The sequence below is a fragment of the Saccostrea cucullata genome, unplaced genomic scaffold, assembly GCF_032062105.1.
Source record: "Saccostrea cucullata isolate Sc308-1 unplaced genomic scaffold, CSIRO_AGI_Scuc_v1 ctg176, whole genome shotgun sequence".
In the NCBI taxonomy this organism is placed as follows: Eukaryota; Metazoa; Mollusca; class Bivalvia; order Ostreida; family Ostreidae; genus Saccostrea; species Saccostrea cuccullata.
This window is the reverse complement of record NW_026939570.1, coordinates 483,213-499,096: the sequence shown is the minus strand read 5'-3', so window position 1 is coordinate 499,096 and position 15,884 is coordinate 483,213. Positions and strand designations below refer to the sequence as shown.

The 15,884-nt window shown below is 33.6% G+C and overlaps 1 protein-coding gene across 2 annotated transcripts; it reads left to right on the top strand.

Moving 5' to 3' along the window:
- Positions 1-1,600: 1,600 nt before the first annotated feature.
- LOC134253299 (opsin-5-like) lies at positions 1,601-15,210 on the top strand. Of its 2 annotated transcripts, XM_062735816.1 has the most exons (6): positions 1,601-1,855; positions 5,149-5,331; positions 5,759-5,866; positions 10,784-10,933; positions 11,025-11,100; positions 13,859-13,999. In XM_062735816.1, exons 1-6 carry the CDS (start codon positions 1,705-1,707, stop codon positions 13,869-13,871), a joined length of 681 nt encoding a protein of 226 aa, XP_062591800.1. In that variant the 5' UTR covers positions 1,601-1,704; the 3' UTR covers positions 13,872-13,999. The 2 variants fall into 2 exon arrangements, with proteins under 2 accessions (XP_062591800.1, XP_062591798.1); XM_062735814.1 differs by having other exon boundaries at positions 10,784-11,100; positions 13,859-15,210.
- The last annotated feature ends 674 nt before the right edge of the window (positions 15,211-15,884 follow it).

Below are 15,884 nucleotides of genomic sequence, written 5' to 3'. Positions count from 1 at the left end.
TAAGATGTGAGGAGGTATGGGAACGTCATTTTCGACCACTATGTTGTTCTCAGACAGAAAATTAACATTTTTTTATACATAACTACTTAACCCTTTTTAGCTCACCTGAGCCGAAGGCTCAAGTGATCTTTTCTGATCACATTTTGTCCGTCGTCCGTCCGTCCGTACGTCCGTCTGTTACGCTTTGGGGTACCCATCTCTTATCCGCAACTCCTCTCATACCACTGAATGAAATTTGATGAAACTTTCACAGAATCTTTATTACATATTGCCTCAAAGAATCTTTATTACATATTGTCATTGTGCACCTCCTATTTTACTTATTTGATCGGACACATATTTTGGGTTTCCCATAGCAAAACATGGACAATGCCATTATATAATCCTTTTGGGAAGCGGGGGTATCATCTAGTGAGCTCATTGCTCACAGTACCTCTAGTTTTATTTAGCAAGATTATTTAATGAAGATAATGATATACATGTAAATGGAATCGAAGTTATTATCAATACAAGACGATCTATCCTCTTTATTCAGAAATCAGTAAATATGTACATACAAGTTACACGAAATATATAAAATCCTGCACAGAAGCGAAAATAAAAGAGAAACAGATGAAGAAAAGACCTTCACAAATACAAACGTCAGAGAATCGATTTAAAATATAGATATAGCTTATGATTGCTAATATACATTAACACTTCTTAATTTATTAGACTGTTATTTAGAAACTTGTGAATTTATTTTTGATTTCCTGGAAGACAGGTGTTGATTAAGTTTGGACCTTTGCCAGAGCAGTGCGAACTCTTCGTTAATGAATGTCTTTCTGAGACGCCAGCATTGATTCTAAGATCTATGACTTTATTTGCGTTTGCTGTAGAAATAAATACTGTTATAGTATAAAAAAAAGCTTAAGACCAGTCTTCTACTTTACATAGCTTATTTTAAATAATTAGTTCAATGGAATATTTTCATTATATGGAATTCTTCAAGATCCTCTGAATGGCTCTGTTTAATTATCCTTGAGACCACCACCTCCCAAAATTAAATATTTTGATATTGAATATTTTCACTTTTAAAAATATCCAAGAATTTTTGATGATGTTGTTTCAGCGATGATTTTTTATTATTATCCTGTGACATTTTGGATTGAAATTCTATCAATTACTCGTCATATGTTTGCTTTATCGAATGAAACTCTTATTTCTGTCATCTGTTTTAAAATGTGAAGCCGTTATTGTTAAACTGTTACCTTGCTTGTTTGATAAAAATCCAGAAATAAACAATTATTTTTTACCCATCCCTCTCCTTTACAACTAGCAAATGCGAGCTCTCGCTTTAGACCAAGTTTTTTTAAAAATGGAAATATCAAACTGAATTTGTGCACGAGGAATTTAAATATATACTAGAATACATCTGTATGTCTGTTTGTGCGACATTAAAGCGCAAAAATCTTCTTTTTTTTAAATTTTAATTTACGTTTAACGTGCACCGCGCGTTGAGAATATCGATTTTCTCCTAAAGAGAGACCAATACATACGGCGGACCTCCATTCTCCTTCCTCAATTTACAGCTTCTAACCTGCAGAATGATATGCTGAAACTCAGGTGAACTTAATCCGCGACAAATGGACAAAATAAAAGGATCAGCAGGTTGATGTCTCATCTCAATTGTCCATTACTCACTGCCAACAGGCAATTGTTTCGATGACAACTTTACACAAGTTAAACAGTGAAGTTGATATTAATATTCCACTTAATTTGGAAAATATTTCTGAGGTACGCGAGCTGGACATGTTTGATTCCAAGTTAACAGTTTGGGAGGACTATATTGTAGGAATACAGCTGCTGTTGACGGGTAAGTTGGGAATACTATGTTGTTTAGAGAAACTTTTGGCGGGTAAGTTGGGAACACTATGTTGTAGGAACACAGCTGCTGTTGGCGGATAAGTTGGGAATCCTATGTTGTAGGAATACAGCTACTGTTGACGGGTAATTATAAGTTGGGAATACATGTACTATGTTGTTTGGTTAGAGCAACTTGTGGCGAGTAAGTTGATAGATGTATCTTGTTTGGTTAGGGCAACTTTTGACGGATAAGTTGAGAATATTATGTTGTTTGTTTTTGGCAACTTTTGGCAGGTAATTTGGAAATATTAATGTTGGTTGGCAGAGCAATTTTTGATAGATATGTTGGAAATACTGCGTTGTTTGGTTAATTGGGAGCTTTATGTAGCTGGAATTATATGGAAACAGACGTGTAACTTGTATGATGGATTTCTATAGACTATCGGAATGTTGAATGTTATATTGCAATTCTTTCTTATTTTTTATTTATTGTATTCAATTATCAGAACTCTGAAGCAAACTGGTCATTTATATTTTATTAATTCTGGGTTTGATGATTTCTTATTTTTAAAAAAGTAAAAAAAAAAAAAAATTGGGTGAGGTTGGATATCAGAAAGGTTCAATAAACAAAGCGAATTCTTTCTTCAAATTCAAATCCATTGCATTACAAGGTGCTTTCTAAAGGTTCTTTTCCATAACCTTGCTTCTAAGTACATGCAAACGTTATACACATTTAATCCCTAAAATGTCACTCAATGATAAATTACTGTATGACATTTAATTATATTTTTAAGTAGACATTTTTTACTGCAATTTGTTAACAGATTTTCTGTTTTAAATTCGTTTTCAGTGTATCGATCATTTATGCTATAAATCTGGCTAATTCAGAGACATATTTATATTGCTACGAATTCATAGTATGCAAGCTCGCAGGCATGTTCAATAACATTCAGCACCATAAACTAGTTTTTCAAGTCACATATATTTTACCTTTCATGAGTATATAATAATTTGAAATACTTGTATATGTAAACAACTTTCAATATTTGTATTACTTTAATATGCAAACTAACAATTACTAACGTGCTTTAACATTCTTTAACAAAGTTACAAAAGTGGAACCACCAAAAGTTAGGAGAAAGACTGATAAAAGACGTGTAAAATTTCTTGCTTTAAATATATGAATTCAGTAAGGATTTGGTATTAGGCAAAACCTATATGCATCCACTCTCCTTGTATAAAAGGTCTAGACATAGACCACAGAGATAATAAATACTTTTATATATTCCTTCCATTGGCAAACATCATTTTCGATTACAGTATTTATTCGTTTACTTATTACCACCATCACTTTTAAGTTTGTTTTCTATGTAACCGTGAAGATGCGTGTCAAGATTATGTAAGAGTTTAAGACTGTATAAAGCTAATGTAGGTCTTCTTCATTGATTGATAGATCGTCTTCGATTATATAGCAGAAGACCGTAAATTAGGGCGCAGGATATTTTATAAGTCATGGCATCGAACATGCATCATGTCGTCAGTCTTATAAAAGTAACCTTGAATGTCATTTGAATAGATTTGGTTTCGAAATCAGACACTCTTATACACGGAGACTTTCTACGACAAAAGATGAAGACAAAAAGAGATGAAAATCAAATACAAAATTATAAAAATCACAAACTAAACTAGAACAAACAAACAAACAAACCCCACCAAAAAACCCACTGATGGTAGAAAAAAACCCATAACCCCTTTTCTTTTATCTTAACTGTGAAAAAACGCGAATTAAAAAAATCCCCTTTTCCCAGAAAATACTTTTTTTCAGGTGAAATATCCTTCAATTTTTTTTAACAAAATGTCCAATTTTTGCAATTCTGTTAAAATGTCCTCCGCCCGAGCCATTGATGTGGGCCCTGAAACTGCTATTAGTTTAAATTTACCTTAAGCTGTATTTTTCTGATCACCATGATCATATTTTCCTTTTTTTTTAATTGTGTTTTCATTTTTGTGATTTGTTCGTCGAATCTAAGTTAGATTTGGGGGGAAATATACAAACCTTTAAGCAGTTCAAAAATAATGATTGTGATTACTGTCGTGAATAAGTTTTTCAGGTAACAAGTTAAACAAGGAATATCGATCCTGATAAAGTTCAAACGTCCTCAATTTCAATTAAATTTAAGTTGAGAATTCAAGATACATTACAAAATATTTTAGACAAAATAGTTAGCCATAATTTATCAATCTCATTTCATCCATTTGTTTGCTAGGTCTATTTGTATCTTATTTATACAGTGTATTTATTTGTTTTTATTATAATGATTTTTCCCAAGGTTCGTGGTTACATATTTTTAAAAATTCGAAATGAGAATTATGAGGAAAGGGAAGCTCAGTTTATAAGGCCTCATTCGAAAGTCTCGACTTTAACTTCTAACTAGTACCTGATGTTTGATCAAGAAGCAGTCATTATAGCACAGGTACTTATTTCGTATACTGGGCACCCCTACTTATTTTTACCACAAAGTACCTTACTCATTGTCAGGCACCCCTGCTTCAAGATCGTATTTTGTTAATACATCAATCATTAACCTACTTTAAAGTGGCATAGTTCACTTTGAGAGACATTTTCTTGTCAATTTAATCGTCTCTGGTCGTGCCTTTTTAATGTAAACTACTTGTTTATTCATCGAAAATTACCTCGATACAAAATAAGACCGTAGATGGGATACATAAGCTTCCGGTTGGGGTTATAGTTGTAGGATAAAACCAGAGACTACCAAATGTATTCCATTCCGAGGTCTCTGGTTTATACTATATTAATAGCGAGCGCAGCGAGCTCAATAGACTAACGTGTAAGAACAGAGGAAATTCGGATTGAAATCTGTACATACGTCAGCCAAATTTCTCTGTGCAACATTCCCAGAATTCCTGCACTACCCAATGTCCTTTGCGCGAATATTGCCGAATAAATAAATAAATAATAACGTAAAGCATATATCAGACTTTCAGTTTGTAGAAATCTTTCAAAGAAACAAGAAATAACTCTGCAATGTTTTTCGACAAAAATTGCACTAGTTCTATAGTTTCAAACAGACGCTCGGCTGTCTCAAGCTCCGACGAGCTTTGTGACGTCGTATGACGTCACAGCTAGTCGAGATATCTCGTGCGGCTTGACGTTCGAAGTGGCTGATCTCAAGTGTTTTTGATGGTACAACTGCGCTCGCCCCAACGGTCACACCGTAAAACATATTATTCTATGCTACATTTACACTAAACAATACTATAAAATTGTTTTTTCTCTTTCAGCGGTAATATCCTTTGTGCTGAATTTTTTCGTCATCATTGTGTGTGTACGTAAACGTAACAGCCTTGTTCCGGCGGATTACTTCATTGTAAACCTTGCCGTCAGTGACTTAATCCTATCTGTTGTGGGGCTTCCTTTTGGAATTTCATCCTCATTTTTTCATCGATGGAAGTTTGGTGCAGGCGGTAAACAATTTTATTCATTCCCTTTTTTAAAATTAAAAAAACTCGTTATATTCTTTCTGTGATCGGTTTCTTGGACTTACGCCGTATACTGGCACTGAAAAACTGAATTTAGGATATATTTTTACTTAAAGAAAATCATTTAATAAGAGGAAATAGCAGGTTTCTCAATTACCAGTGTTTTGTATCTATTACTCTGATATATGAGGATATATAACAGTTATAAGTCAAAGCTCAAGCCAGTTTGAAAACTTAAAAAATATAAATTGGATTCCAAGGTAAAGTAAACAAATAAAATGTTAGGCATTATTTTATCGAGGATTGTTATAATTTTAGCGAGAGAGAAAAAAAAACAGATTTGTAAATTACATGTTTATTTGCTGGAAGTCATATGCAGTTCTATTTGTAAAAATGTCTCCATTACGTATAGGATGCAGTGCCTATGGGTGTCTTGGATTTTTCTGTGGAGTGGTCAGCATATCTACATTAGCTTTGATGAGTTTCTCAAGATATATCCATGTGTGTAAATCCAGCAAATGTAAGTAGATATACATTTATTTGTTTCAATGCCTTTTATTTACAATGAACTAGTACAAACCATTGCACGTATACAAGTTGTTGCCATATAAGGCCATAACTCCATTGCTTTCAATGACATCTTCTTGAGTAATAAGAATCAAAAACTACATGTAGGATCAATCCCTTTGTGGATAAAAGTCAGAATCTTTCGTGTACCTTCATTAAATACTTCTGAGAAATCGATCTTGCCTTTTTTCGTTGACAGTGTAACAATAACATCAATAAATTCAGTAATAGTTACTAAGAAAAGTACGCCCTTATTTTTTTATATATAAAGTTACATAAGCTTCGGCACATAATTCGTCATTGAAGTGATGTAGGTGTGCGTAACTGTGTTTACGAGAGAGGTATGGAGTACGGGGGGAATAGTCGACTTAAACAGCCGCCATGTGGGAAGTCCCGAGACTCAGCTTATCTCACCTAGTTCTTTGTAAACAGTGTGGCTGGGTGCATTATGTTTTGAAAGGAGTGGAATAAAACTGATTGATCCTTTTTTCTTTTATAAAATTTCCTCTTCTGATTTGAAATTAAGGTATAAGCTTTAACTAGATATTAGCTGCAGATCTGTAGCGTTATAGTTTTATATAGTAGTCTGGTCAAGACTACTATATAAAACCATAACGCTACAGATCTGCAGCTAACTAGATATGTGCTTGTAAACCAATTTGAATGATAATTATATGGCAAATACTTTGGAATATTTGATTGATTGTATATTGTTTAACGTCCTCTTGAGAATTTTTCACTAACATAGAGACGCTACCACTTGCCGGTGGAGAGCTGCAAATTTTGTCCTATACTCGGCACTCAGGGCCATTGAGCAGGGAGGGGTCCTTTTCGTGCCAGCATCTATTGCGACACGGGACCTCAATTAATGTACGGTCTTGGTCTCATCCGAAGGACTGGTCTCCACGTCCCACAGTGGGATTCGAACCCGCGACGTAAGGATCAACTCCTTACTTCGCGACTCCAGAGCAGACCCTCTAACCGTTGCGCCACGCGGGTGACCTGTCATATTTGTGAATGATTCATAGCAGTCACTTGTAGATATACTTTAATTTATAATAAACCTATAGAAGCAAATAATTTTAGAATAGTTTTAGATTTAACCACTTCGTTACAAAACAGACGGATAACTGTGTTGATGGAAACTTGCAATAATACAACGATAAATAGGAAAAATTAGTCTACTAATGAAAGGAAGACGAAAGAAAACTAGAAAGACAGATATTATTTTCATTGTATTCTTACGGGAGAGTGGACGACTATTTCCGCGTGCTTGATTATGGAGATTGTTTATTAAAGCAATCATATACTTTTTGTCATACTTTGATTAACAGAATGCCGTCATTGTCCTTGAGAGACAAAAAAAAAAAAATAATGAACTGATCCTGAATGCGGACCTTGATCAAACAATTATGCTCACGTGTATTTTCAGATTATTCTAACAGATTTCTCTTTATTAAATGGAAAATAAATGATTGACTGAGTTCGATTTTTTCTTGGTAAATTTCTTATCTAAGCATGTCATTAGTTTATAAGAAAAAAATATCGGTTACAACCTATTTCTGTTAAACATAATGTGAACAAGGTTCTGATACTAAGACGTTTATCACGAAGTAAATTGGGATCATTTTGGCTTCTCTAACGTCATCTGAAATCCGGAATATTCGCTTTCACCGATTTTTTGAACAGAAATCATTTTAATTTACAAAGTTATTTCTTTCGTATTCTCTTTAATTTAGAAAAAAATCTTTGAAATATCAAATGCTAAAGCATTAATCAATCGAATTTATCCCGCTCATATTCCTACGGGAACGTCAAGCAAGAAGTGAAATCGCCCAAGAACTGATTGTATAAAAACAATCACTTAGATTCTCTCTCTCTAAAAACTTTATTAGGATTTACAAAATGCTTTCAAATATGTGAAGTAATTTAGAATATGTAATGGTATTTTTTATGCCTCAATGTTTTGCTTAAAGAAAAAAGTTATACCCTCATTTCTGGAAGCGCCGAAACATAAAATCGCTCAAACTTGAATGACTTCATATTTTAAAATAATAGACCCATACTAGAGAATGATTTTTCCGGAAAGAGTAACATTTCAATATCAGTGTTGGGCTTCGTCCGTTATTCAAATTATCCCATGTTTCCCACTATCGTCGATGCCCTGGCATAGTCTCCTAACTAGACACTGATTCCTTAAATAACTACACCCACCTCAATCCCATACACAAAAACTTAAACTTATATGTATAGAGCAGCCCGGTCCTCCGGGCTGTAATTAGGTCACCATGTTACTATTAGGCTGGTCGCCTGCGTAGCGCAGTGGTTATCTAAAGCGTCTGCTCTAGAGTCGCGAAGTAAGGAGTTGATCCTTACGTCGCGGGTTCGAATCCCACTGTGGGACGTGGAGACCGGTCATTCGGATGAGACCGTATAAACCGAAAACCCGTGTCGCAGAGGTGCTGGCATGAAAAAGATCCCTTCCTGCTCAATGGCCCTGCCGAGTACAGGACAAAAATTGCAGCTCTCCATCGGCAAGTGGTGGCGTCTCCATATGAGTGAAAAATTCTCTGGAGGGACGTTAAAACAATATACAATACTATTAGGCTGTTCCATTTAACACCAGGGGGTCAATGTATTGTTGGAATGTAGACGATTTGAGCTTTCGTTAGATTAAAAGTAGCATTTATTTTAATTATAAATTTGTTACATATAGAGGCATATATATTGATTAATTTTTATGAATGTACAACAACAAAATCAGTTGTGTGTTTTATTGCTTTATCTGTAAAATACGAAGTATCAATATTATGGGGAGGTCCATGGAAGAGCCCAACTTTAAAAGCATCCATCAGCTTCTTTATGCAATACCCAGTGGTCAGACTGCGAAAGACGATACATCGATATCGTCATTCCTAAGTCCAATATTAATTTTAACTGTACAGGTTTAATACGTGTGTCTGGTCTGATAATTTTTTATGACTTTCGTGATTCATTGGAGAATGCAATGTCTTTGATCTCAGCAATACCTGTAGTAGAATGTAAAATTTTTTACCTATGTGTGTAGGATTTGGGAATATCTAAATGGATGCCTATATTTGATCATTAAAATTTGTTTAATATTTAAAATATTTTATTTACCCTTGAGTATTTAAAATCATTGATTCACCGGTTATGATGATTACTATGAAAAGCTCTACCAATAAAATTCTTGCCATTCTGTTTGGAATTGCAGTCTGGATGAGAACGAATTGGTTACACGTGTAACCTGAGAAACTCGTGAGGAAACCATTTAGCTCCACGAGAGTCTTGTTTATCAGTTTTATAGTAGTGACCTCCTCAACAATCTTGATTTAAGTATTCTGTTCCAATATCATATTTTCATCATTCTTTTTGTTGAAATTTGAGTGTCAACTAGCATATAATGTAAACAAATCCTTAGAACGCAAAAATATTCATGTATACATCATATTTAATTAAATTACTATATAGATAATAACATTTTTATCTACAATCTATATACACGTATTTTTATTTACTTTTTTTCATAAAGTTCCATAGCAATTATTAATGGACATAACCCAAATATTTATCTGGCGGGAAAAAAACTAGCGATATAGAATATGTATCGCCGAATGTTAAACTGGATGTAGATACTAACTGCTCCAAACAACCGAATCCTACTAATAATCATCAATTTATAAAAAGTTTTTTGAAAGTTTAAATTCTTCGGATCTTTTTAAAATACACTGTATACTTTCTTTACTTATTAACATGTATGGTGAAAGAGCGTTTCCGACCTCTATATAAAGGTTTGTTTTGGTTCCTCTTATGTCTGAAAATTGTCAAAACAACGAATTCGGGTGGTCCTTCTGGATTGCCATTCCTGTGTCTATACGATATATCCTGGTGAGCTTGAGATAAAAGAAAACAGAGAGTCTGAAACATCTGTTTCATACTTGGATATTTTACTTGAAAAAGACGTTAATGGTAATCTAACGACCAAGCTCTATGATAAACGTGATGACTTTAACTTTTCTATCTTCAACTTCCCTTACTTGTGCAGCAATATACCTTCATCACCTGCATACGGCGTTTATATATCTCAGTTGATTGGATACGCAAGAGCATGCTGTGCATATGAACAATTTCTAAAACGAGGCAAATTATTGACAAACAAGTTGATGAAACAGGAATATCAGCAGTCTCGTTTAAAGTCATCATTTCTTAAGTTCTTTGGTCAATACAATGACCTTGTAAGCAAATACAATTTATCATTGAGTCAAATGCTGACTGACATTTTTCATACTAATTGTTAGTCCATTATTTATACACTGAATTGACGACGGATTTTTCCGTTATTTCCCGATCATGACAAGGAGCACACCGTGGCGGCGGGTGTGACCGGTCAGCAGGGAATGCTCACTCCTCCATGGCACCCGATCCCACCTCTGATGTTTCAGAGATCCGTGTTTGCTCCATTCCTATTTATGTTCCCCAAACGAAGTATTGTTTTTACTCTGTTTCTTATCATTTGTATTGTTCTATGGAATTTAATATTGAATACTGTTCGTTATCTCCATATCCTTCATACATCGTCACACTTTAATAAACAGTCCTTAATCTTGAAAAAAAGAGGGGAAATCTGCAGTGTTTTGATAAAAGACATAAAAATATCCATAATTGAGAAAAGTCAAAATAGAATATAAATAAGGTGTCTGTCCAAGTTCAGTGAAGTGTGTACAATGTTAGCAAATTAAATAAGTCAAATAACTTTTACATCATATTGTAACAGAGCTATTGCCAATAATTACAAATCATTTTTTAGTATTTTTTTTTTATTAAATACCGTAAATCATTTTATTTTCAGCTTCTTCTCTCTCAAAATATACAAATTTCTTCATCATTGGAAGTTACGTGTACGCATGCCTATGGGCTTCACTTCCGCTGTTAGGATGGGGTCAATACGGAGTGGAGCCATATGGAACTTCCTGTACACTAAAGTGGACAGCCAACAAAGGTTTTGTGACCTTGATGCTGATTTTATGCATTGTGTTCCCAGTCATTGTAATGAAATTTTGTTATGGAGGGGTGTACCTTTATCTCCGTAGACATTGCAAAGCATTTCGAACAGTGCGGAGTAAAACGGGAGACAACATTCGGAAAAGGGAGGAATATCTTATCAAGGTTAGTTTTAAGGATGTATATAAATGTAAATTTCTTTAAACCATCATATGATTTTTTACATTTCATTTTTAAAATATTAATTCTGTACTTTTAGCTCACCATCTTCCCAAGGCAAGAGTTTCTGATCCGCTCCGCTCCACATATAGCGGAGCGGATCAGAAACTCTTGACTTGCAATTGGGAAGATGTGGAGCGGAGCAGATCAGAAACTCTTGACTTGGGAAGATGTTAGCTCACATGACCTTATGTTCAAGTAAATGTTTCAAATCGAAGTTTTTAAACAGTTGTCCGTTTGTATGTATGTGTGCAAATCAGACAAAATCTATTCCTTATTATATGTAGGACCTCTTCTCTAGAACAATTTTGACCATATTTTATTATTGTTTAAGAAAATTTGAGTTTTTTGAAATGAAGAACCAAATTTAAGGGTATATAAGTAATAGATAATAAAACTGAAGGGAAATCCTTTAGAAATCTTCTAAAAAACACTGCCAGGTCCAGAAATAAATATTTTTTTTTGGAGTATATACATGTATATTCAAGATTGTACAAATCGGGAACTCTGGATTGAAGCTGGTCACGTAACGAGACTTACAGACCCTATGACGAGGGGTCAAAGGAATTAACATATGGAAAGAAAATACATGTACTAGTAAATTGCAAATAGAAAAGATTTAAAATGTTGCGCTTTAAATATATTTTCATTTTTTAAATGAATTATTTATTTAGAAGTATACGCAGATGCATGTATGAGTACTTCAAATTCCTGATAAACATAGGTCGATTTCACTGTTTTATCTAATAAAAATAATATAATTTATAATGATGTCAACCATTGCACCTTCGCGTTGACTCCAAACACTTGTAACCTTGACCTTCTTGTAGAGGACTTTATGACTTATCAGGGCAATGACTGATGTAATTTCTCTTCACATAATTCAATACTGATTAAATTAAAAATAAAATATCTAATACTACCTAGTTCTCCAAAAAGAGCCTCTTCATTGCCCTGCATAATTAATTCACTGTACTAGTTTTTTGCGGTTAGTAATTCGGAGATTAAGTTTTTTTGAGATATCTTTATGAGCTTCAGATTAACTTTTTTCCCCAAGAAAATATTTTCAAGGACTAGATTGGGCCAATTGTTTCCATATCTAAAATTTACCCCTAAAATTCTAAATATAAGTTTTGATTGTTTGAACATAGTTTATTGATATCAATCAAAAGGATTGGAAAAAAAGTTCTATATAACGTAGTGAATTCCTCTCCTTAAATATAAATCTAAATATTATCAATTTCAGTTAAATGTGAAGTTTTACGTTACCTCACGATCTAGTTTGACAGCTGCGCTCAAGGCAAATAGTACACGCCTCCTAACCGCAAGCTTTACGACTGGAAGTTTCTTCTAATCCCTGATTGGTTGCTCGTGCAAAAAACTATTTCCGTTTCAATGTTGATAATATGAGTTGATCAATCATAAAGCGGTTTTTAAGCTTTTAAGCTGAATTGTTTAAGCTGGATGCATCTGTCGAAAAAGATCGTGACGTAATGCAAAACTTTACACTTAACTGAGATTGATAATATTAGTCAAGGTCATGGAGGTAGACCCTACTGAGAATTTCAAACATTTTGGCTTTCAGACCATTCTCTTTTGCTATAATTTATCTGCAATACCATGTATCGCATTCTGCCTTTTTGTTTTTTTTTTTCTTTAACATGCAAGACTGGAAAACTCAATTGACCCATTTACTTGGCAGTGGTATCTGACAGAATTCAGAAAAAAATTAAAATGGAGTTATGCGTTGGAAAATTATTTTTTTCAGGTTAAAATATACCAATTAAATGATACAGTTTGTTTAGAAAAATTAAGGTGCCCTTCTAAATGGAACTTTTAAGTATTTTACGATGCAATTTTAGAAATAGATTTTTAGTCGATTGAAATTTAAACAGATATTATGGTGGAAACAAATGTTTTTCACATTGTAGTTTGAAACAAGTCGTTCTCAATATAATTAAATAAAGGAATCTTGGTTTTTTTTCATTAAACTTTTGCTGTAAACTTTTATTACAGAAACAAAATCCTGTTTTCAAAACTCTAATAGAGTAACCAGAAACTATGCAATAATAATTTGTTTTTTAGCATCATCCAGTTTATCTGGGATAAAAAGTTTGAAATGAAACAAAAATCAACTGAAGGTTCCAATAATCCACATAATTAATTGTCAGAAAGAGAGAAAAGTTAATCAGATGATCTGTATGGACCGAGGGCTTTAATTTTAGCACACCTTAGTCAATTTAATTTTTTGTGTGTAGCCTTTATTTCATTTTATACAAGTCATATCAAATCACTCAAATTAAAAAAAAAATATTTTATTGGTAGAAAAATAGATGACTGTGAAATCTTTATAGATATTGTTTTATTTTGATCAATATCCTTCCTGCACTCTTCGTGACATTTAAGATCATTAATTACTCAACGTAAGATTCGTAGTAACAGAAATCAAGTATTGGCTAAAATTGCAATCATCACTTTGAGCAGCTGCTATTTAATGTATATAAAAAGGGGGAAAATAGGGGGATAACTCGGGAGTAAAAATCAGAAGCTTATTTTCAGTTTTAATTTTGTGTAGTTGCCAACCAGTTTTGCAAATTATTATTCGGTTATGAATGCTGACATTGACGCTTTTAAAGAACTATTTAACGTTATTAACTGTGATGTATTTCACGCTCTTAACTGTGTTCCTTTTATTTTGCTTCAGATGGCTTTTATGATGTGTTGTGCTTTCATGGTGACGTGGACGCCGTATGCCGTTGTCAGCTTTTGGGCGGCCTATGGCGAAGCCAAGAACATCCCCCTGAGATTAACACTAGCTTCAGTTCTCGTAGCCAAGACCTCCACAATATGGAACCCAGTAATATACTTCATACTGAACAAAAAATTCAAGCCTCACATTCGACTTTTTCTTCGAACATTTTTCAGGTACGATAACAATGCTCAACAAAGACGACAGAGAAGCCTTTGGCATTTTTGTCATAGTCGATCTTCTACCATGTCATCCTCTATTTAAAATGGATTTTGGAATCACGCATAGCGTGTGGAAGATGGAAGCCATTTCCCAATTACTTTTGGGCTTGAAGATTATTTCATGAGAAAATTGGTCAAAGGATTTTGTGATTTAATGCTTCCCGTGAAGGATAGTTGTATGGATGCCAAAGCTACACACTACTTCATTCAATTAATTTATATTATTAGCATTGTTTGTTGTCTATTTTAGTTGTCATGTGATTTTTTTTTTATCAAACCATGAAAATGTGTTTATTTCATCTTCAGATATACAAGTATACAACACTATTATTTTTTTCCAAATCTTTTTCTTGGGGCTCGTTTTATTGTCTTGCAACGATACAATTTTTATTTTGAGAAAATTTACTTTCTTGATGGATGTAAATTTTTAAAATCCTGTGAAAATGAGCATGGAAGTTGAAGGTAAATTGTAACCTTTTTCTCAAAGAACGTGTAACATTTATTTAAGAACTTGGGGCTGCCGCTAGATTCCTTCTTTCTTTTTTTATATACCTCCCACTTGAAAAGTGAGAGGGTACAGTGTATACAGTGATCAGGATGTCCATCCGTCTGTCTGTATGTCCGTCTGTTACTCTTTGGGGTACCCATCTCCTTGTGCACCTCTGATTTTACTTTTTGATCGGACACATCTTTTGGGTTTCTCGTGGCAAAACATGGACACTGTCTTTTTTTAAAATAATATTTAAGGGTACCCATCTCTTATCAGCAACTCCTCTTATACCACTGAATAAAATTTAATGATACTTTGACAGATTCTTTAGTACATAATGCTTTTGTGCATCTCCTATATTACATTTTGATCCGACACATATTTTGGGTTTCCCGGCCACAGCAAAACACGGACTTTGCCATTATAACCATATGAGAGGCGGGGAAATCATTTCGTGAGCTCATCGCTCACAATAGCTCTAGATTATATTTCGAATTTTCTCTGTATGGGATGTACATGTAGCTATTTTTGTAAGTAACCTAACAACGAATTCATGCGTAATTTTTTTTACAACTGTAAATCTAAAAATTACCAAAGATAATGAGAATTAATAGTCATTTACTAAATCTTTTGTTGTGAATAATTTTTTAAAAATTGTTCTGCGAAAGGTGCTTGCAAATATATACATTGTTAAATTGTTCTCAATTTTTACTTTGAATAAAGGTTTTTCACAAAAAATATTATTAAGTGCTTATCTGTATTAAACATACATTGATCATTATTTGACGCTTCCAGCTATAAATGGTTCTCAGAAGTTGGAGGTCGATATGCTTCTCTGTTAAGTCGATACATGTACAGTACCGGTATATCTATGAATTTTAATTGACCAAAGAAAAGGGCTACATTATATTATTTGTACACGGCTTCATCTGTAATCTTATTTTTCAAAGCATATTTCATCAATTTGAACCAACAAAAAAAAACCTCACAGGTTTGGTTGGTTTGAACATATTTTAGTGCAAAAATTATATACGATGGGGTTGGGCACATCATTTGCCCTCTCCCAACATGTAACGTCACACAAAAGCGAATTATAATTGTTTGAAACAATTTGTACAGCATAAATCAACTCACAATATAGAAATACATGTATGTTTATACAACTAAATCATTTGACCTATACATGGCAATAATGAATTTTTAGAACAATCAATTAACTCTGCCAGAATGCTGAAAAAAAGAATATAAAACAGAAAAGAGATATTCAATT